The sequence below is a fragment of the Leuciscus leuciscus genome (assembly GCF_965113295.1).
Source record: "Leuciscus leuciscus genome assembly, chromosome: 3".
NCBI classification, from domain to species: Eukaryota; Metazoa; Chordata; class Actinopteri; order Cypriniformes; family Leuciscidae; genus Leuciscus; species Leuciscus leuciscus.
In genome coordinates this window covers 18,700,164-18,724,389 of record NC_138727.1, presented here as the reverse complement: position 1 = coordinate 18,724,389, position 24,226 = coordinate 18,700,164, and the positions used below count along the sequence as shown (strand labels likewise).

Sequence of the window (24,226 nt, the reverse complement as noted above, 5' to 3'; positions counted from 1 at the left end):
AAATGGGTAAAACTAATCTACACACTAGACACTTTTTTTTTTTCCACATCAGCATTGTGTATTTAGTCACACTCTAGCGAATTATACTAATTCAAACTTTGAGGGAAATGTTTTTAAATAAATACTAAAAGAGTTGATGGAAGCTTAAAGGAGGCCACGCTTAAGTTTGAGTTTGTTTATACCCAAATAAGACTTTTACTTCTGCTGATTGTATTTAGGCTTCATAAAAGCTGTGTTTTGTGAAGATTATTGTGATGAACATCATCAACTTTTGTTGGATACAGAGCTTATTTCTCCAGTAATTAAAAAGCCAATAGAAAAATCCTAATGAATTAAAAAAAAAATGTTCAGGGTTGGCCAACAAAAATACATCACTGCAACGCTCTAGTGCCAGGTTGTGTGTAAGAGTGTAAACAGCATCGCCCTCTTATGGAAAGGAAGTGCACTGCATTCACTTCAACAGCTGCCACTGTCATCATGGAGAAATCTGACCTTTACTAATTGAAACAAACGTCAGCAACTGAGCGTTCAACATGCTGAGTTATATTTTCCCCCACCAACGGTTTCTACAGATTAAAGGGGAAATGGAGAGAAAGAGAAACGAGGATGTAGAATATGTTCAGCTGTGTTTGAGCTCCAAGCGCATGCTACGCTAAGCCCTAGAGCTGATTAAACCACATTTTCATTTCACCAAAAGAATCAAAACTTGTACATGTTAAGTCTTTATTCTGTATTTATTCTTCTCTTCAGTTTTTTTCCCCAACCATAATTTTTTTATAAAAGAAATGTAAAAAAAAAAAATGTACATATAAAATCTTTTGAGGTTCAAAATATACAGTATCACAAAAATATTTTTTAGAACAATTCTCACACATAAGAATTGTGATTTGCATAGCAGCATTAAGATATCTATAAAATATGTGTGGCATCAACTAAAACAAAGCTGAGCTAAAACTTAAATACCAGCAATGCAAAGCGACATAAAATGTTTGCGTCCAATCTGTCCAAGCTGCTCACAAACAAACTAAAATGCAAAGCTGATTGAGGATCAGCATTTATATTTCTAGAAACTCCATTAATATATTTCTATATACATCAACACTGAAGAGAATAAGCCATCCTGTGACATCCCCAGTACTCTAAACACAACAAGCTGGATCTTATAAAACTTTTGTGGCTCTGCACTTCTAAAGCAAAAAAAAATTAAATACAATATCAAACATCTTGAGTACCTAAATAATATCACCCTTTTCTTCTATATGGTCTGGGTAGGAAAAATGTGTGGCCATTATCTATTTAGGCAAAAGGCAATTTAAACTTATTACATAAAAATATAGTGATTAGGGATCAGTTGAACCTTAATAGCCTCACAAAGTGAGCATCAGTAAACATTCAATAAAGTACTGAACTTTATACATATACTGCCATACAGGTCAATACAATATAAAACACTGTGTAAATATGTAGTACCCTGATATTTTTATGTCTTAGATAAACTCTTTCACAATTACTGAAAGAAAATAGAGGTGAATGTAGTTAAAAGACAAAAGAACATTATAATTACTGGCACTATTATTCCCCAGAGAAGACGTTTTGAGTTAAGGCAGTGGAAAGACAGAAATATAAAAGTAAATGCTTCATTGTAGCAACTCTTTCAATGAAGTGTGACCAGCACCAATCCGGTCTTAGGCTCAGTATAGCTGTAAGAAAGACAGAAAAAAAGATGGGATTTTTTTTATTATATATGTCAAAATATGCCAAATTAAGTACCTAGTATGCTTCAATAAAGCTTCTGGCTTTTTACTATTCAGATTACATATAGTATATACATTTGTTTTTACCTTAATTATAATATATATATATATATATATATATATATATATATATATATATATATATATATACACACACACACACACACACACACACACACACACACATATATATATATATACATACATTTTATATATATATATATATATATATATATATTCTGAACTCTTAAAGTCCCCTTGTGGTGAAAATCAAGCTTTTAAATGTCTATGTGGTTGTTTTTAATATGCTTTAAGACAAACCATGGGCAAATTCATGTCAACACCATTGCTGAGTATTTTCTCCTTAAAACTGCAGTGAACCAAAGACAGTTTAAAAAACGTGGTTTGAAATCGCTGGTGTTTATGACGTCACAAACTACCTTGTAACCAATCACGTCAAGGTGTGATCATCAACGAGTGGATCTCTGAGCTGGTGTGAGTGAGTGGAGGCGGGGCTAATGTAAGGCAAGGGTGTAGAGTTACATTCAAGCTTTTTAAGGCATGAAGATTTTTTTTCATGGAAATACTTTTAAATATGTCTTTTGGTGATAAAAGATAAAATGATTGACTACAAGGGGACTTTAATTGGTAGGACATGGAACTTGTTTACACTAAAAGATGTTTCACGGAATGACAGTTGCATATAGTAAATCAATGTACCATTCACAAAGACACATTGCAAGAGCACAGGATTCAGTTAGTATACCTGTAGTGTTGGTTTTTGAGGTAGTCTAGCACAGCAGGCCTGATGCGTGGCACTCCGCCTTGGCTGTGATTGCCTCTTCCTGTGATGATTGACAGCTGAGGCCGACACAAACCCTGACGGCATTCTACAAAAGACACATACATTAAAGATAATACAGACTCTGGAGTCTATACAATCCATCTGCAGTCTACATTTGAAAAACTGTTCATTTTAGAAATGTTGTATGTATGTTTGTGGTTCACGTACCCAAATTCTTTTCAGTGAGCACCTGACTTAGATGATAAAGGGCCTCATCCACATGCAGTCCATGGAGATCTAGAATATTCTGAGGCAGGAGTGAAGCATTCACTTGCTGAAATATCTGCATGGCTGCTCGGTGGTTCGCTTCATGCATCTTCTCTCCATGCATGTGACCCTAAACATTTACACAAATGCATAGAAACTTAGTAAGAGTTCTCATCTAAGAACAGCAATGCAATCTGCATGCATTGTTTAAAAAGGGGTCAGTAAGTGTTCAAGTTTTAAACAAATTTTAGTTTAAATAAGATGTGATCCAAAAGACACAAAAATTCAGATTTTACAACATTATTCAAACTGCTTCATGGGAAGAGTAGTTCAGTCACCCAAAAGAATCTTTAGTGCCCTCCCACTCCCATGAAGAACTGTGAACGGCGTAATTTAGTCAATCTCCCTGAGCTCTCAAACTACTTAAACATTTGCATATATACAACTTTTGGCAAGAAACTCAAATATATAGTTTCTATATCTATAATCACCATGTTTAAATCAACAGTTTTGTATTTCGCCAACTTATATTTCTCATCAAAGTACATCAAGTACAGTGTTGTACCTTTGTCTTTTTGTCTGATTTTGCTTGAAATCAAAATTTGTAATGCTGTGATTTACCTTGTATGCTGGTTGATTTGGTTCACGGCTTATGACTCTTAAATGAAGACTTTAAAAAAAAATCCCTATGGGAAAAATGAATGGGCCAAAAAAAGTGCGCTGTTGGACCCATCCACCAGGTAAATCTCATTGAAAATCCTTCTTCCTTGTATATTCAATATATAACATTTTATTATCGGTGTCATTGTGCACAGCAGTTCAGTGTTTAATGTGGACAGACACATAGCTTGTCCTCAGAAATGATGCTTCCCACCTCAGGACACGGTTAAAAACAAACTTGGGCCCAATCTTGCACCAAGCGCAATTGACTTTGTATAACGACGCATGTATCATTCCTATTTTGCACCTGACACACAGCAGAATCTTCCCTCGACAGACGCACGTCGGTAAATTAGGGAATGAACTTGCGGTCCCGGGGGGCGGTTCAGCGAAAAGAGGAGGCGTGTTCCCGCGCAAACGTTCCCTGGTGCTATTTTGCAGTTCCAGAAAACAATTCCGCCACAGACCAGGAAAAACCTAGTCTAAAGTCAGTGGCGTGTTATTCAGATGCTATTTTAAGGGCGCATGCTTGGCCATAATGTAGCGTGTGCACAACGCTTATACACTTTGCTTATCTCATCTACACAGACGCAGCAGTTCCAATTTTTGCAAACCATACATAATTACAAGGAAAAATATTCTACACGAGGGAAATCATTGTGGTGTCCATGAAGATGTGAAAAAATAGGCATAAATCTAGCTTACACATTTACCCAAATTATTATACGCCTATTTAACCTAAGCTTATTTGGGTGGGTTTCTCCCATCCCCAAACAATGTCACTTCTCTGTCTTTTACGGCCCTGACGAGAACGTCGGTCTCCTCGGCTGTGAACTGCTTCTGGCGTGCGCCTGGCAAATCCGCCGTTATAATAGCAATCCGCCATGGAACAAGAACGCCTGCTTTTAAAGGGAATGTGAGATGACGCTCTGATTGGTTTATTTCACGTTACGCCCAAACCACACCTACGAGTAATGTAGCTACTTCAGACCAACCCATTTTAGATTTGTGTCGGGCGCAAGAGTCATTTATCCGAGATCCGCCCACAAAGTTACTTACGTTTCGCGTTTGATACTTGCGTTTCAGATCGTTAAAATAGGGCGTTTTTCTCAAAACTGCTGTTGTTTTTACATCAGTTTTTCAGCACACATTATAATGTTCATCTCTTTAACCTGTTGTGCGTAGAAACTAGCCACGTCCTTGCGTCCTTGTCGATGGGCTTCAGCAGCCTTGTTAAAACACTCTATCTGCTGACGTCTCTGCAGTGTCGCCTCTGTGCGAAAGTCCTCATATTCCGGATCCTCCGAATCCTGGAATTGAACTGCTTCCACCTCCCCATCTCTCGGTTTCCATCTCTGATTTAGTGAGGCAAAAAGTGTCAACAATCAACTAAAGGTTTTTGTTTAATTTCAGTATGCCATATGGTCACATGTAGAGTGCTCACTCGCTCTTTGCTCGATGCTCTATGCGCGCCACTGCGCTGAGGGCCAGGTTCAGGAGCCACTACATTTTTGACTGGTCCGTCATCCAATAGAGCATGCAAAAACTGTTCAGTCTGCTCCAGAGAGTAACTACACAAACACAAACAAATGGTCGAGAGACATTTCCTTTTAAGTTATGTCTGCTTTCTTAATATTAATTGTTCCTAATAGAACTGTGGACAATTCTTCAGTGCATATTGTTATAAAGAAAAAACAATCAATCTTTTAAAAAAAAAGTAACACTTTAAATTAACTTTCATTACGAAATCATTAACATACATCATATACTTAACAGATCATTATTTTATGTAAATTGAAATGCTTACAAATGTCATTAAACTTTGAATTCATATGATCATGTACCATTCTGCATTTTTTCAGACTGAATGAATATTCAGATTCACTCTTAATTGCATCACATTATAATCATTAAACGCATTGTAAATGTCATGTTCCAATCATTAAATAGTCAATTTTAGCCGTTTTTATCTAAAGCAACTTATTAGAGGCACAGGGTTACAGGGGTTCTCACAGAGATGGCTCATGTCTTGCTACCAGCTGGGTTTCTCAATTGCCGATTCCAACACCGTTCTCTAGAAACCACAGTGGCCGATGGCTGACATATTGCTGATATATACCAAAGACTTTAGATATACAAAGACTCGTATTACTTTGAATGGGAAAAAGTGCAACATGCAATATAGCGGAATAAGTCCCGCTTTCTAAGAAAAAGTCACTATGTCACTGCAATTGCCGTTAGAAGCTCCGGTTGCTGTAAAAACAGTCAGTGTTCCAAGACGCTCTTAGGACTGCACATGCACAATGGCTGGCCCGGCCTTGAACGTTTAGAAACTAAATGTATTTATTTGGTGTTACCCCATTCAAAGAGTTGGGAGCTGAAATAGCTGCCTAAGAGGCATTTCAAAGATGGCTGCTGAGTGAAATGACTTGCCTGAAAGGGACTTTTTTATTTTATATACTCAAAATTAAATGACAGAAAATTGTATGTGAACCGACACAAGTGGGAGTTAAAAATATTGCTAATATAGGCCAATATATATGTATATGTATATAAATATAGTAGTCAACATCTGAAATGGATCAAAACCTTTCATCAAAGTTATACATGAATTTTGAACAATACCCATTTTTGTCTTAGGACAACTTTGATCCACTTAAAATGTTGACTACTGTATGCTGTACTACTGTATGTCACTATGTATCATATTCTCACTTGTGATCTCTGAAGATATCCCTGAGGAAATGTCGGTCTATGGTTGGGAACGTGGAAAACAGCTGGTTTTCCTTCAGCTTGGCTGCACCATCTTTCTTATCCAGGTCCCTCAGACTTGACCTGGACTAAAACCCAAACATAGGTCATTTTCACTACTTACTTTTACAGTTGTAGGCAGTGATTGAATGTGAGTGCCTGTGTGTGACTCTTACCTTCTCCATACTGTCTTGCATGACCTGCTCTTCAATCATGATGTCCCTCAGTGAGACAGGAGCAGAGGATACAGTCCAGTGATCCATAAAAGGAATTTCTTCACGCAAACCAAATTGGTCCCTGAGCCTGGTTTTGCCTCCCTGCGATTCACCCCATTGGACAGGAACTTCGTTACCATGAATACAGAAAGATTGATAGAATAGAGAAGAGGAGCAAAAGAGAAAAATTATTTTGTCTCATTTCATTTTTTTAAATCATTAGACACAAATCAAACAATTTTTATTGTTGTTGTGAGAACTATTAGATGTTAGATAAACTATTATTAACATAAAATTTACACAGCAAAGTCTTCCATTTTGGATTTTCCCACCTTAGAGGTTTCCAACAAAATAAAAAATGTTTGACATAATCAGTTGTAGTAAAGCTGTATTTTTATCTATTAACACAATTTTATTAACAAAAGCATAATTAGTTATTTCCCTAATTTTGTGCACTATAGTGTCTGCACCATGGAGGGACCTCTTCTGTCACTTTCACATATCATTATATTTATATTATACCAATGTAATTTTGATGGTAATTTAATGTTTGTTAGTAGAAAACAAAATCACACAAACCATTGTTTTAAACTATATATAATAAACAACATTTAATTTGACCACCTGAGGTTGGCTACATTTTGTGTTTGTATTGTGTGTGTATATTATATACAGTATGTAGGCCGACCAAGCACTGAAAGTATATGATAGGTATGGTATGATTGGCAAAGAATCAAAATTATGGCCAATCATACCATACCAATCATATTTGATGTTTGAAACAGCTATGAGGGCAAAATTGTGGACCTTTAAGATTTCACTCTGGGTGTGAATGCCCAGATCACAGCTGGATTGGAAGATTAAAATGGTAGAGATGTAATTTATGTCTTAATGTTTTATTGTATTACTACTGGTTAGGACATGCTGTACATTTACATTCACTTTGTGTTTGTGTACGGTGAGAATAAGCTGTCTCACTCTTGTGCATTAGCTGATAGGACAGAGCTGCCTGCCTGTGCTTCTCCTGCCAAAGACAACAGACACCGGGTAAGTTTTACATTAAGATTCAGAATCAGTCACATTAAAAAAAATGTGTTGTTTGTTTTGTAGTTTCATATCCAAAAACTGTATAAGATCAAAAGAAAAGATCAAAATAAATGAACTCACTTGAATGGTCTCTTTCCATTTCTGGTGCAGAAGTTTGGCCAAGTTCAGGTCTATTTGCACTGCACAGTCATCTGATGAAAACGCACCTGCAGCCATATGGAGTTCAAAGAGATTTTAAAACACTTTAATGAGTGTGAATTGAGGGTTGATGTGGTTACTTCTTGAAAGTGATAGCTTTTCATAGTAAAAACTGGAACAATAGTTAAGTGTGCTGGTTCTCAACTGGTTATGGTGACAGTTCTGTTCAGATGGGTTGGTGAAAAACCAGGGAACCAGGGTCAGGGAAAAACAATGCTTAATGAAAATAATAAAATACAACTAACCATATGAGAGCACCATATACAACACACTTATGAGAGCAAAATAAACGGGCATTAACTTTTAAAAGAGAAAACACTTCTCAATATATTTAGCTGTTGTCATTTAAAAGCCATGGGTCCTGCCATATTTTGTGGTAAATTCATGTTACTTGGTAGAAGCTAGCAAAATTGGACAAATTCCAACATGGGTAGGTCATGTGCCAAGCCGCAATCTTCAAAAACCATTTAAAAATAAATAAATAAATAGACCCACACAACACTGACTACAAGTTAGGGGTTTGTTATTGTGTTGGGACGCCACTTGAGATCACTGGATTCATTGAGTAATACACTGAATGAATAACAGAATTATTTATTTGACGTATTGATTTGATGTTTGATTACCTGGACTGACCCCAACAGGTCCAAAAAGCTCAGTGAGCTGCAATGCAAGTTCAGTTGGAAGTTTAAGCTCCAGGGTTTGTATGTCCATTGAACTTGGCTCTCTTCTTCCCTGTCCAGTTTTCTTTTTCTCATTTTCTAGTTCCTTCCTCTTCTCTTCCTCTTTGCGCTCCATTTCGACAACCTGATACAGTATTAACTGTGTTATGGCATTGACCTCTTCTGTTGTCTCATCATACTCCTTTAATTTCTCTCCTCCCACCTCTTCACTCCATTCATTCAATGCTCCCTCCAGGCATTGAACAACTTGCTCACTTTGTGTCACTAATATCTCTTGCTGCCCTTGACCTTGCAGGCAAGTTTGGTCTGGCTGTTGTTCATTAGCTGCTGGAACCTCCAGTTGTACTTTAGTACCTTCTGTTGGCTGCTTTAATGATCCAAAGGAAGGTTCCGGCTCACATTTCTCCTTTGTCATGCTGGCTTCGTTGGATCCTTCAGCTTCACTTTGTGAACTTTGACCCGGGTTCCAATCATCATCAGCTTGGCTAACGTCACTAAGGTTAGTTTCTTGGGACTTGGGACTGATGCTACTTGCTGAACTTTTGCTGGAGTCATCAGAGCACACAGCTCTAGCCTGGTCACTTTCTGAGCCCATCATGGTTTCTGACGGTTCTATAGATGGCTCGCATGACTCTTTCTCAGGAACCAAAGACCCAAAAATAACTTTGTCATCCTCATCATCTTTATACAGCTGTTCTCCAGAATCTAGCAACAAGTTAGTTGTCCACTCCATATCTTGATGGCACTTCTCATAAAGGTCCTCCAGAATATCAATGGAGACATGTCTGAAATGGCGGCTCAGAATCTCAAGGTTTTGTTGTTTAGAGTGGGATTCTCTAAAGTCATTCTCTTCCACCTGAGAACCTTTCTCATGGACCACACGGTACGGAACTCTCTGCTGGCAGGCAGACTCCTCTTCATTTATTTTTGGGGTGAAACGCAAAGAGTTTCCCTCCAAAACAAACATGCTACTACTAGATAAGTCCAAATCTAATTCAGAACATTTCAGCTGGTCCATTCGCCAAAGCAAAGCAAAGTCCTGAGGGTTTGTTTGGGCTGAGGCACTGGCACATGGCACCATGGGCAATGAAGTTGTTTCCCCCGTAGGTGGAAGATCAGAGGGCAGATGTGAAATAACTGGAGATTGTGAGCAGGGTGACGAAGGGCTTTGATTGGTGAAGGTAAGTGCCAGTTTACAAGATTTCCCCACTCTTCGGCTAAGACCTCTCCGTCTCTCTAGACTGCTCTCTGAGTCTACGGCAACCTTTGAACACAGAGTTTCTTGGGCATTTGGGCTCATTCTACATTTCTCCTCTGAGGCTACATTGTCCTCCTGCTCAACCTCTTCCTGTGTGCTCTTCTCAGCAGACACTTGACTAGACTGCTCAATCGTGTCTGCTCTCTGTTTTGATGTACTTGGAGAATTAGAGTAATTCTTTCTTGGGTCAGTGCACTCAGAGAACATCCTTCCCAGCACACAGTCAGGGAGTTCAGGGCAAATCACAGTCTCTGGGTTCAAGTTACCCTGTTTTCCACCAAAGGAAGGGGAATGCAGAGTAGACAGTTTGCTTCGAGTTGGATCTTGGTAAAAACTTGGAGAGTTTCTTCCACCTTGCAGTAAATCTACAAGTTTTTGAAATTCAACTGCATTTTGCTTGTCAGAATGTTTCTCTTCATCAGAAGAAGTGTTATCTTTGTATTCAGCAACACTGGATTCCAAAACAGTGTTCTGAACAGTTTTATTCCTTAAATTCTGATGTCTTCTTTGACGTTGACCTTGAGATTCCAGTGGCCAGTCCCCCACAAAATCCAACAGCTCTGGCCTCTCTACTTTGTCCTCAGGAAGATACTCACCATCACATTCCTCCTCCTTATCTTGCCCTGGAGAGTCAACACTGGGGTCAAAGTTCACAGGTTCACTTGTTCCAAGGCCATTTCTACAATTCACTCTGTCCCTTCTCACACGCTGAGCAATGGACTCTGAAAATGCCACAGGCAGCTCTGAAAACTTCTTGTGTGCTGACTCAACTAATTCTTCAGATTTCTCACTACTCAAATTTCCCATGTTTTTTTCTGTGTCCAGAAGATCTAGCTCCAAGTCCAAAGCTTCAGCATCAATCAGATCAGACTGAGGTGTTCCAGACCCATCCAGAATGTTCTCATGCAAAATCACAGACTCCTTGGAACTGTAGGAGACTATTTCACCTTCTTCCTCACCTGCAGAAATGGTACTGCAAGTCTGCCTAACAGAGGACACATCGGGCAGAGATGAAGAAAGATGTGTGTTCAGTTTGCTCAAACCAGAGTCACCAACAAGATCAGGATGACTGAGGCCAGGGGGTAAAGATTGCCTGAAGGAAATGAGAGAAATACATATTGTAGTTTAAATACATAGATGTGCATGACATAAATACATAGTTATTTATAGATTTACAAAGCCAGTCTTTTCATAGTCACTGACAGGTAACTAGTTACTAACTCTCAAATAGTCCTGTACAGTTGGAGACAATCACTATCTGCAGCTGTGTGAACATGGCCCATGGCTTTATTTCTAATTTGTAAATACTCAGTATCATGAATATAATGCATATACTCACTGTGTTTGCTCAGTCTCTGTTTGGGTCAGTTCCACAACACTTGGCACTGGTACTGGTCTTTGTGAATTCATGATGCTCTGGACAGAGACAAATCGGTCATAACGTTCTAATACGCGCCGGATCTTCTCCTTTGTTACTTGGTGCCTTGTGCGCCTTCACAGAGAGGATGAATAGAGAGAAAGGTGGCAAACACTTGTGATTGTGTCATTAAAGCAATGGATCACATGTGGGATTGTACTTTGTTTATTTAAGACTACCTACAAAACCAGTGTAAAGAGAACTGTAAATAAATTAGTTGTATGGATTTTGTTTAATGTGTCGAGAAAGTAGTTATTTCTGGTTTGTGGCAAATTGTCTCTGTTTGTGGTTATGTTTAACATACTTCTCCAGCTCTCTAGGTTTGGTTTTCCACCAGGTATCTGGCTCACGAAACAGCACCTTATACCCATGTTTCAGTGCCTAGAAGAAGGAAAAGGAAGCCCTACAATCAGCCTAATATACCTGTGTGAATCTGTTTGTGGTTCATGTTTTTGTACACTGTAACATTCTAAAGTTAAACCAATAAATAAATAAGATCTATAATAATATATACTTTTGTTGCATGATACAAACTTTCAACGTGTCAAATTTAATCTGGTATATCCACAGAACATTTTAACAATACAAAAACAATATGTTCATTGTCAGATACTGAACATTAATAACTTATTTCATACTACGTGTTTCAAAATAAATTGCTCACCATGGCAACGTATGGTTTCATCTCCCAACATTGCATATTGGTGTTGTCTATTATGATGGGTGACTGGCCTTTTTCAAAAGCATCTTTTGCTGAAATGTTGATCACCACAAAGACATTGCAGAAAGATTATATAAAGATTAAAGGTGAAGTGTGTCATTTTATGTGGCATCAGTGACAACAAGCAGAATTGCGAAAATAATGACCGTTTTCAAAACTGTTTCCCAAACACTTCAACTGTCTGCCATTTGTCAGCCAAACAGGTAAGGCCCCAATATACTTACTACAAAGTAAAACAAAATGTATTCTTTGCTTAGGGGTAAAAAGTAGTTTGAAATGCCTTTGCAGTAGTATACGGCTAGCAACCACCCTGACCCGACCCAGGCTAACCTGGAGCAATGTTTAAATAAATATGTGCTGTACCATTACTTCTCCATAAATAAATAAGTGTTTATAATAAATAAACACACAACAAAAATGACAGTGGTGCAGTTAAGAAAACAGTTAAGAAATAATCTGGCTTTACAGTATTGAACATGAAAAAATGGTGTCAGTATCACTTTCCTTTTAATTAGAAGTTAAGCTTCAATTTCTACTATAAAGCAGCGCTTTAGTGTGTTCATGTTTTTAATCATGTCTGACCAAGACGGACTGAACAGAAGAATCTAACAAGATTTTGACAAAGAAGGCAGAGCTGCAAAACGCACCAACCTATTACATAATTGCCACGGAACAATGGTAGATTAAAGGTGTTTGCAAGACGGAGCAAAAGTTTCCAGGAAGTTTGCTTTGGCAAGCTATATAGATCTACCGAAACGAATTCCAAATGAACTTTTTTGGACTGATTTTGTTTTAAATGATGTCTCACCATTTCAATTTCGCTTAAAGTGTATTGGGGTCTGTTGTCCCACACCAAACTCATGCATGCACTGGTTGCGCCAATGTTGCTATGTCAGGCTCATTAAGTCTCTCCAAAAAATCTAGCAATGTTTTGACAGCGCCATGGAGTTGGAAAGTTGATCATTTTCATGGAAATTGGCATACAAATGGCGTACTTATAGTTGTTTCAGCATATTAAGCTGGAATATGTAATCACTTTTGAAAAAGATTTCAACAAATGTGCACACATCACCTTTAAGGTCATACTGTCTAGTCAATGGGTAGCAAATAATAAAGAAATGGAAATAATTTAATGTACACACCTGTGCTTTGGCTTGAGCAAACAGGCCTTTAATACTCACCTCTCTGGTGATTCCACTCATGGGCCTCCCCTAGTAAATTTGGTTCAAATTGGTACTGTCCATTTTGAATGAAATACTCATCAGTGCTCAATACAACTCCTCCAGGATTTTGTGCCACCATAGCACTGGACAGCAAGGAGAGAAAAAAAACATTATACCTTATACAAAACTATATACTTTCTCTATAAACATACTCTAAACAGCAAAGTGGTCACCATAATTCTGTTGAGCATGGTTATCTGCCAGTGTTGTTAATCTCAAAACAAAAGCTAATTACAGGCAATATATATACTGGTATTCAGCAGTAAGGTATACTTTGATAATTATCATGCAAAATTGCTTTCACGGTCTAGATGCATAATAAAAAGAGCTTTTGCCCTTCTGCTCCACGGGAGGTTCAAATATTTATAAAATTTTTGCCATAATTTTTGTATTTATTTAAATCTTCATTTAGATTTTTAAATGCTCTTCTCAAACTTGTTTTCTATATGATATTTTCATTAAAAGGCTAAATTGATGTAAAAATAAAATATGCAACCCGGGTTTGTCTTGCAACCCGTTATACAATGCAAAACAATACAGTGACAAAATCATATACCATGAAATAAGCTTTAACAATTAGCGCAAAAAGAACATTTGGTACCACTACATGGCAATTTTCCTACCCATGAAGCATTACCAAAGGACAATCTATCTAATTCTGTTAGCACCATCTAAATGAATCCTAACTCCATTCCCAAGAGAAGTTATTATAACCTCCCCCTAAGGAAAACTATTCTTTTTTTAAGGGAGTGTTGTACATCATGAACTGCTCTCATGGACTAAGTTGTTTAACGAAAATTAAAAGGACATTATATGCCATTATATGCCAACTTAAAACTCCAAAAAAAGAAGAGATTTCCTTTGTGCTATTCCACCTGTTTTCAATAAAATGACAGCTATGAGTCTTCTTGCTTACTGGGCAAGGGTGGTTTTGCCTGATCCAGGAGCCCCTCTAAGTAACACCAACACCTGCCCTTCCAATTTTAGTCTGTTCCAAGTGGGCAGAGTCCATGACTTTGGTACAGTTGCAGAAGGCTTCAGAGGTGCTTGTCTGATAGGTCCACGAGCCAACCACTGAGCAGCAGGAAGGGGGTGAGTGCTCCAACGGGTGGGGTTAGGAATGACAGGTGTAATGAAGGACGGCCCCACAGCGCGCGGATGAAACTCAGCAGCGTGAGTGTTCCAGAACATGGCAGGTGTGCTCAGTGCTTCTCGATGCTGCATTGCCGCTTTGTAGTTACAGAGCTGGTCAGGTCTACGGTAAACCTGAAAGGCAGAGGGCCGGGGTTCAGTAGAGCTGGCCTCCACTGTTAGGTGACTGAAGTCAAGAGATATGGTTTTCGTCTCTGGGATATGGACCCCACCGAAACTCAATTCACTCACGGGTGAACTACCGCCACGGGCCTCACTGAGCCCGGGGTCAGAGAAAGAGGCCTGATCATCCTGCTCTGATCTTGTTTGAGGAGCTGGAAGCTGAGTCTGGGATGTAAGAGGCAGCGAGGAGTGAGGGATTGATTGAGAAGGAGGGGGTAGAGAAGAGAGAGGTACGGAGGGCATTACAGGATGGGAGCTAGCTTGCGTCTGCTGTGACGTCAAAGTCTGAAGTTCCTGATCTATAAGAGCATCAAACTCTTCTGTCAGGTGTGTTTCACCAGGAATGAGCTCCGGCTGAGATGCAGGCTGGTTTGAAAAGGCAAAGCTCTCTGCCGTTCCTCTGAGGAGGTCTGTCTGAGTGATGTTAGTACCCAGGAGAGCAGCAGCCTGCTCAAACCCTGAGACAGGAGGAGGGGGTGGGACTATGCCCTCAGCAGCATCTGACAGCTCCAAAAGCGAATCCATCGCATTGTCCACTAATGCAGAGATTAAGAAGAAAGAAAATGTATATTTAAAAAAATATGTATCCAAAATACATATGTATATTACTGCATTTAAGAAAAAAGTAAAAGATGTCTGCATTTAAGAAAAAAAAGTGAGAAGTAATGCCTAATCTAGCTAAAATGCAACAAAGTTGATTAAGATTTGGTTTAATGTTTTTGAAAGACTTCTCTTATAAATCACCAAGGCTACATTTATTTGTTCAAAAATACAGCAAAAACAACAATACTTTGAAACACAGTCTTTATTATCCTGTCACATAATCCTTCATAAATAAGTCTAATATGCTGATTTGGTGATCAAGAAAAATGTCTTATTGTTGTCAATGTTGAAACAATTTTTGCTGCTTAATATTTTTGTGGAAATCGTGATACCCCCAGACTTAAAGGTAGGAGTTAAAAAAAAAATAGTACACATATATTTTTATTTGGCAAGGATGCACTGAATTAATTAAAAGTGACAATAAAGATGTTTATAATGTTACAAAAGATTTCTATTAATTTATTAATCAAAGTATCCTGAAAAAAGTAACACAGTCTCCACAAAAAGATTAGGAAGCAAAAACTCTCTACAACATTGATAATACCATTATTAATAAATGGGCTCCAATAATAATGAATAATAATTGAGCACCAAATTACTGGAATAAATTACATCTTAAAACATATTAAAATTGAAAACAGTTATTTTAGATTTAAAAATTATTGTAATAATACTTCACAATGTTAGGGTTGACAATATTTTTTATCAAATAAATGTAGCCTTGTTGAGCATAAGATAAACTTTTGACCAGTAGTGTATGTCATAATGTATATTAAGAATCATACAGGGCTTCATGACAACGTCAACTTGAAGCATAGTTTAATACAATAATAGAAAATAAAAATATATAGAAAATAATCGAGGTGAAGTTGGTAGGTGGTCTAAAATGGTCATTAGATGGTCCAAGTTTATCTTTAGCCAGCAACTAACCTGCTACCAGTTGGTGGTCATACCAGGTTAAGGTGATCGAGCTGGTTTTGAAACATGGTTGTTGGTCAGCCAGATAATGACCAGCTTACACCAAGTGAAGATCAGCCAGAAACCAGAAACCAGCCACCCAGTTCCAGCGGTAACAAACCTACCATCTTAAGATGGAAAGAGTAACACAACCTTTAAAATTATCCTTACCTTTAAAATCTGCCTCTGAGAGTACCATGTAAATTACTTCAGAATCCAAATGTGAAAACATCTCCTGCATGCTCTGGATGATTTCGTCTCGTCTTTGAGATTCCAACTGACCACTCCTGGACTGTGTGGACCCAAAGTTGTTATATATTGAGTCCGCACGGGTCACAAAAGATCCATTTGCTCCGTGTGCTCGAATCTCGGAACCGCTCCCGTACTCGGCCGCCTGCATCGGGCCACGGGAGGGACTCAGTCCGTTTTTCTTTTTCTTTGGCATTCTGTTGTTTTGCCCCTTTTACAAGACACCGACGACAAATCCACTGTTTACAAGTTTTTCTAGAGGAAGGAAAGTAAAAGAAAACCAGACGAACAACTCTCCACGGAGAAGCAAAAATACTGCAGCGCCTCTAGTGGATGGAAACAGCATGACATCAACTTTTGACCTATTGAGTGAAAGTAAAATTTGTGAGAAGAAATTACATTAAAGAATCTTAGGCCTGGTTTCACAGAAAGGGCTTAGATTTAGCCAGGATTAGGGCTCAGTTTAATTAGGACATTAAAGTAGCTTTTATTAACATGCCTTACAAACATTGCTGGTGTGCATCTTGAGACAAAACAATGGCACTGATATATTTATGTCAGAGCAAGTTGCTTTCAGTTAAAACAGCTCAAACATACAAACATTTAGTCTGGGACTAGACTTAAGCCTTGCCTGTGAAACCGGGAGTGAGATTTACTATATGTTTACACAAGCATTGTGTGTTGAGTTTTTTCAGATGCCTCAGTTTTAACACAAGTATCGGTGAGGCTTCCAGATAAACAAGATAAGCAAATAAAATAATCTACAAATACAATTATGCAAGGGAATATGAATTAGGGAAGGGTCAGGATATGTTTAATAAATAAGAGGCAGGGGATTGTACCAAACCTAAAAAATATAGGTTACCTCTGAAAAAAATTTATGTTCCATAAGCAAATGTAACCTGTTTTGTCCCATCTCAATATAAATAATAATAATAATTAATAATATTTCACTCTGGCATATTTCTCACACTTCAATGTACACTGTTATTATTCACCAGTTCTAATACATTTGTTATGTATTTTATTATTTTATCTTCGAGTTCGAATGGGTGATTTTTGTTATTTTATTATTTATTATTTTATTGATTATTGCAAACAAGTACTGCTGTGCTGTTGTAGATTGTTGATCGTACAGTACACAATTCAGAGGCGGTTCTTTCACAATATTATGGAGCTTATAATATGACAAAATGATTTGAATTTGAATTGTGTAAATTTGAATTATTTGCAAGTGTAATCTAACTAAATTGAATTTTAGGTGGTAGTTTAAATAGTTCTGAATTTGATTTGTTTTAAACGAATATTGAACGTTTGAAATTTAACAAATTGAAATGTTTTTATGGCTGAATTTTATAGACATGTATTTTCAAACAGCTAGTTTTTTTGTTCTGAATTCGTATAGTGCAAATATTCAGTTTAAAAAAATACAGATTCAAGTTTTCAAGATGACGAAATTCGGAACTTCAAATTCAGTTTTCTAAAATTCAAGTTCAAAAATTCAAGTTCAAAAATTCAGATCTTACAGAAAGTAGGTCACAGGTCATCCACAGGGAAGAGTAAAGGATCTCAGATAAGTCGAACAGAGCATTTTGGCTGCACTGCAGTAGCTTTCTGCCGCAAACGCGGTGGTGGTTCAAGAGAATCCGTGTATCTTTCGTTCAGTCGTTTTTTAATTTAATATTAAGAGTAGAAAAATGAGAAAACAGCTTGAGTATTAGATTTCTTCTAATATTCTAGTAATAATAGTCCGCTGCAGCAGTTGCACGGAGCTTACAAAACGCGTGTATTGCAACTATAGGCTACATTTAATTTTCTCATCAAACAACTAGACTAGCGAATGGCTCGGCACAACAGAAGAGCTTAGACAGGGCTTTCTCTCTGTGTAGACCAGCAGTTGGTCTGAATTTGCCTATTTTCTCGACTGTATAGGCTAAGTCACGTTTTATCATGAAACACGCTGTGATTTATTCCAAAGTGACTCAGGCATATATAATGCATTTAATGTTAAATAATCTAAATGTTGACTTTCAAAAGTAGGCGCTAAGAAGGCTATTCTCTGTATTTTGGTTCATTTTTGGTGAGCGCCAGAAAGATCTAAAGAGACCGAGACGCGCTAAAGCAGCGCATCATGTTGTTTTATTTATTTTTCAATGGCATGATATTTTGTAGTCATTTTGAATGTACACAAATAAAAATATACATTTTACTGTTTCGGATGATGTCATATTATCTGTATGACTAAATAACAAAGTATTAAGTTATTTCCCAGCAGTGGAACAAATCCAAGTGATGCCGCTCGTGCATCGCGCTCTCACACAACATAGTAGGATATCAGTTCTGGCGTTGCTTCATATCGCAGACTGTTCATTATCAAAATGAAACACAGTCAACCAAACATATAAAAAGTTATTCTGCATAATTTAATTGGTCTGTTGTACAATATGAAGGGCAAGCTGTGCCGCACACTCCTACTTGTTATTCCAAACATTTCCCTTGCTGTGAAGACGCTGATTTAGCCTATACGTGTATTTTGGGACTCGACTGAAGTATGACGCCTTTTTATTTGTATTATAATATAATATATTAAAATACATAATCTTCTGAGTTTTATGATGTAGGCCTTGTGTGTTTTATTAAAATGTATTATAATTTACATCTCAAAAGGATGCGCTTTGTGCATTCTCTGACATTATATTTATTTATTTAATTAATATTGAGTATCAATTGATGTTAAACAAAACGGTGTGTTATTTTCTCTGGCAACTAAACTTTCAAAAAACAACAACAAAAAAAAAACTTCCAAAGCAAAGCCATTGTGCGTTCTCTCCTCGCTCCGCAGCTTTTCCACACAGATTTTGAGAACTGGCCAGCTAAAAAAAATAGGCCAAAGAAGTAGACTAACGGCTAGTGTCCGGGAAATGCGAGGTATACGTTCATATTTATAAATAAACATAACTGATTTTGTCTACACCTAAATACATTTCCTAATAATAACAGTGATTAAGCCCAAATGTGGGTGGGGGTAATGAACACAATATGTTTTTTTTTGTTTATTAGTTTTTTTGCCCAAATGGTCTCCACTCTATGCATTTTGTAACAATACAGCAACATTTTTTAACTGACCGTATTTGCCAGAAAATAAGTCGCATGCACATGAGTGCAAGTCACACTGGATCATGTTGAGAGAGAAAGGCGTCATAATTATTTGTATTTTTTTTTATATTAGCCTATTCAGCAATAGTGTAAAAGACCTGTAAATAAAATACAGCATTTACATGATAAACACTATTAACATGTAGGCTATGTGTTGCCTATTTTACTTTCCCTTATGACAAATGAATGCAAAAAACAACAAGAATGAAAAATAAGTATGTAGGCTATAGGCTATAATAAAATAATACATAGGCTACAGACTATAAAAATAGCCTATATTGTGCCCTTTATAAACGCCAAGCCTAAACAAATTTATTTAAATCGAAACGGTCGCGCATCTCTCATTCAGTCAAAAGTTTTCATTGCAATGTAACATGTGGATGCTAACTATAAAGAAGGCTTCATACTTCAGTCGAGTCCCAAAATATATGGAAGTAGGCCTATAGGCTAAATCAGCGTCTTCACAGCAAGGGAAATGTTTGGAGTGGGACTGTGTGCGGCACAGCTTGCCCTTTATATTGTACAACAGACCAATTAAATTAGGCAGAATAACTTTTTATATGTTTGGTTGACTGTGTTTCATTTTGATAATGAGCAGTCTGCGATATGAAGCAACGCCAGAACTGATATACTATGTTGTGTGAGAGCGCACTTGGATTTGTTCATACAGATAATATGACATCATCCGAAACAGTAAAATGTATATTTTTATTTGTGTACATTCAAAATGACTACAAAATATCATGCCATTGAAAAATAAATAAAACAACATGATGCGCTGCTTTAGCGCGTCTCGGTCTCTTTCGAATTTCTGGCGCTCACCAAAAATGAACCAAAATACAGAGAATAGCCTTCTTAGCGCCTACTTTTGAAAGTCAACATTTAGATTATTTAACATTAAATGCATTATATATGCCTGAGTCACTTTGGAATAAATCACAGCGTGTTTCATGATAAAACGTGACTTAGCCTATACAGTCGAGAAAATAGGCAAATTCAGACCAACTGCTGGTCTACACAGAGAGAAAGCCCTGTCTAAGCTCTTCTGTTGTGCCGAGCCATTCGCTAGTCTAGTTGTTTGATGAGAAAATTAAATGTAGCCTATAGTTGCAATACACGCGTTTTGTAAGCTCCATGCAACTGCTGCAGCGGACTATTATTACTAGAATATTAGAAGAAATCTAATACTCAAGCTGTTTTCTCATTTTTCTACTCTTAATATTAAATAAAAAAACGACTGAACGAAAGATACACGGATTCTCTTGAACCACCACCGCGTTTGCGGCAGAAAGCTACTGCAGTGCAGCCAAAATGCTCTGTTCGACTTATCTGAGATCCTTTACTCTTCCCTGTGGATGACCTGTGACCTACTTTCTGTAAGATCTGAATTTTTGAACTTGAATTTTTGAACTTGAATTTTAGAAAACTGAATTTGAAGTTCCGAATTTCTTCATCTTGAAAACTTGAATCTGTATTTTTTTAAACTGAATATTTGCACTATACGAATTCAGAACAAAAAAACTAGCTGTTTGAAAATACATGTCTATAAAATTCAGCCATAAAAACATTTCAATTTGTTAAATTTCAAACGTTCAATATTCGTTTAAAACAAATAAAATTCAGAACTATTTAAACTACCACCTAAAATTCAATTTAGTTAGATTACACTTGCAAATAATTCAAATTTACACAATTCAAATTCAAATCATTTTGTCATATTATAAGCTCCATACTATATGGCTTGCCATATATATGGGGCTTTTCTTTTCTAATACTTACGGTAAACCAAGTTCAGTGCCAAGTAAACCACTATTTGAGGCGGTTGTTTTCTAATATGTATGGTACCGTTTCTCCCTCCATCGGCGCCCCGCTATACCGTCTTTCAGCCAACGGGGTCGCTGCGCCTCCACTTTCCACGCGAGGACGTTCACACAGCCCTGAATGAAAAAGACGGAGCTTTGTGCCCGAAACTAAAAAAAACACCCAAACCCGAACCCGAACCCGACTCATGAATTAAAACAACGACTTGTCTGTGAGGTAATGACCGGGGAATTGTTTGAAAGCGGCTGTGAGGCGGCTGGGGTCGCTCGAGGGAGTTTAATTCACACAGTTTGTGTGGCATGATGAAGTTGGTGGTCGCTGTTTGCCTCGCTGAGTGAACTTATACTGAGAAAACAAGTAAACAATTCAGATTTCCTACCGTCTAAAGTTGGGATAACGGCCGCAGTGGAGTAGTGTCGAGTGAGAGATATGGGATAAATGCTTTTGGGGTAGCAGGAACCGGCGGGTTGTGGTTGTAATAGGTAAATGTGAGTGTTGGCTGGATGTTTGTTGAATAGTTTGAGGCCTGGAGCTGACGGCTAGGCCATTAGCCGCTCAAAGAGCTCTTTTACTCTCTGAGGTGCTTTTATACGATACCTTACTATCCGAATAGTGTGGTTATGTCTGAACGTGCATAACATGTGGAGACCCTTATCAGGAGAGCTTTAAATGTCTAGATAGTAATGCGTTTTAGAGTAAAAGCGCGGTTGCGGAGCGGGTCTCGTTAGCTCTCAGGCTAGTGTTGCTATTAGCTTCATTAGCTTCGTGATTTTATTCCGAATTTTCCCGCAAACTGTCGTCTGTAAGGTTTCCGTGTCATTCCACGGTTTTAGGGGGCTTAACTACACGACCAGAGTGCAGGAGGGTGAAGTGCATAAGGTGTATTTTAGTGTTTTTGTAGTGGTGTGGTGGGTTTGTGTGCTGAACTTTAGTGTTGTTGCCTATAGAGGCCAGTAGAGGACCGTCTGTCTGGAGAAGGATGATGGAGTTCCCGCAACAGCCTCAGCAGCAACGACCAGCGGGGGACGGAAAGATCACCTACCCACTGGGTGTCAAAGAGATCACTGATAAGATCAGCAACGATGAAGTCGTCAAACGACTCAAGGTAAGAGCCAAAGTGTTGACAAATGCAATCAAATCACTGGAATTAATATATTTAGGTCATTTTATATTATATGTAATTAAAAGCATATTAAATGCTTTATTGGAAAACAGTTGCCCATACTTTAACTATTGAGCTGTTAAGTATGTAAAGTTTTTAATGTCCCCTACCGAAGAAGACTTGGAATAATTGAGAAGATTGGATTACCATGTCTATACTGTATTGATGAAATTGTCACATGATTTCCTGGTTGAAACATAACAGCTGTGAGCCTAGTTTAGTTCTAGTTAGATGCTTTTGATTCATAAAGGGTGAATGTAAGTGTCCCAATGTTAGTGCTCTAATAATGTTTGCAATATGTAACCATTATATTCCTATTGCCCATGTTATGAGCTACGGCTTTGAGTTTGAGCTATAGAGGATTGGTAACTTATTTTGATCAGACTTGCACCTTGGAGACTTTCTTGCTTGACAGATGATAAAACTGTGAAAAAATAGTTGGATTGAAAAGGGAGTCAAGCTGAATCTAGTGAATGTTATTTGAGACATGGAGGTGGGCACTTTTGATTTGGGCTTTTTGGATTTTTGGGCTGATTTGGGCGATAATGTCATGCTGCCATTATCATTGCATAATACATATTGGACCAACAAGTTTAACCAAATAAGATCCCCAAGGATTTGGGCTTGAGAGCATTTTAATTACGACCTCCTAAAACACAGTGCTGTTTAGCCACAGAGACTAATTGATTTAATGCTGGACTTTTCTTGACCCTTTAACCATAAAGCAGCCACAAAGATTAAGAAATGCATCCATTTTTTTTTTTTTTTTAAGAACTTTTAAATTTAACAGATTTGATCTGAAACAACATACTGCACATAATTATGATTAATTTTACAGAGGCTAAAATGAATGTAATCAGTTTTTTTGCACTTAAATTGAATGCAGTTGAAGCTGGTTCAATAAAAGTAGCCTATGTCTTAACATGCTCATTATGCTTTTTCAGATAATACCTTTCATGTAGTTTGTAATGTAGCTGTTGTGAATGTAAAAGGTCTGCCTAGTTTCAAATATTAAAGTGCACAACCATTGAAGTTATGGTCTTGCAAAAGAAAGAACTGAATTTGAACTGCCTGAAACGAGTCATCAGTAATTTCAGCCTGGATGAGTTTGGTTTGCGTTGTCGACTAGACATGTTGAGAAGATGCTGTTTTCTGTGCTGCGAAAGCAAATCCATTTTTCGTTTGACAAAACTAAATAAAAACTTGCTGTTTAGAAACATCCTGCTCAAGTCAGATGTTTATTGTTGATTGAAGATGTTGATAGAGTTGATTGAGTTAACTATTTTTTGACATATGGGCAGTACCAGTATGATGCAGCCGCTGAGATAGTTAACTTGGACTATAACTTTATATAGTAATTTATTTATATATCCAAAATAAAAAAAACGGATTTGGATAGACCAGCTATTGTTTCTAAGCACATTCAAAATGTTTCAAGTGCAAAAACACAGTAAAAAAAAATATTAAATTAATATGTAAATGTAACAATATGAAAAAAAAGTGCATTCTGACACATTACATTTTACACTGTGCAACTGGGCTAAATTATTCAAGTGTTTCACAAGTTTTTAGCTAAGCACACAAGCCTATCAAATGGTTTCTGGTTTAAGAGATGCTCTGTGGCATGACACTCTTCCCACTGGCACTAAAAGCTCTTTCGGATGGAGATCTAGTTGCTGGAACAATTAAAGGGGTGGTATAATGCGCTTTTCACAAGATGTAAAAAGTCTCTGATGTCCCCAGAGTGTGTATGTGAAGTTTTAGCTCAAAATACCCCACAGAAATTTTCATATAGCATGTTAAAGTTGTCCCTTTTTGAGGGTGAGTGAATACGCACCGTTTTTGTGTCTGTCCCTTTAAATGCAAATGAGCTGCTGCTCCCAGCACAGAGGGTGGAGCTTCAAGAGCTCGTTTTGTTTTCAACTAGAACTTGAATATTCACATTTTTTATGGTATCGTTTGCAGGGGAAGAGAAGCTATTTTATC

General features: G+C 37.5%; 2 protein-coding genes across 4 annotated transcripts in view; one reads left to right on the top strand and one right to left on the bottom strand.

Annotated features, from left to right (window-relative positions):
* Nucleotides 1-706: 706 nt before the first annotated feature.
* n4bp2 (NEDD4 binding protein 2) lies at nt 707-16,415 on the bottom strand. The gene is made up of 16 exons (XM_082163524.1): nt 16,024-16,415; nt 13,895-14,828; nt 12,937-13,061; nt 11,699-11,787; nt 11,339-11,415; nt 10,957-11,109; nt 8,303-10,710; nt 7,599-7,684; nt 7,410-7,455; nt 6,393-6,559; nt 6,181-6,305; nt 4,910-5,036; nt 4,638-4,820; nt 2,767-2,935; nt 2,521-2,644; nt 707-1,700 (listed from the first exon to the last, which is right to left on the bottom strand). The coding sequence occupies exons 1-16, from the start codon at nt 16,295-16,297 to the stop codon at nt 1,655-1,657; spliced, it is 5,133 nt and encodes a 1,710-aa protein (XP_082019650.1). The 5' UTR covers nt 16,298-16,415; the 3' UTR covers nt 707-1,654.
* A 4,719-nt stretch (nt 16,416-21,134) lies between these two features.
* Nucleotides 21,135-24,226, top strand: part of pds5a (PDS5 cohesin associated factor A) — a 29,015-nt gene continuing 25,923 nt past the window's right edge. For 2 of the 3 annotated variants that reach the window (XM_082164359.1, XM_082164357.1), the window contains exons 1-2: nt 21,135-21,294; nt 22,026-22,183. In XM_082164359.1, the coding sequence (XP_082020485.1) occupies nt 22,058-22,183 (126 nt within the window). In that variant the 5' untranslated portion in view covers nt 21,135-21,294; nt 22,026-22,057. The other variant, XM_082164358.1, reaches the window with a different exon arrangement.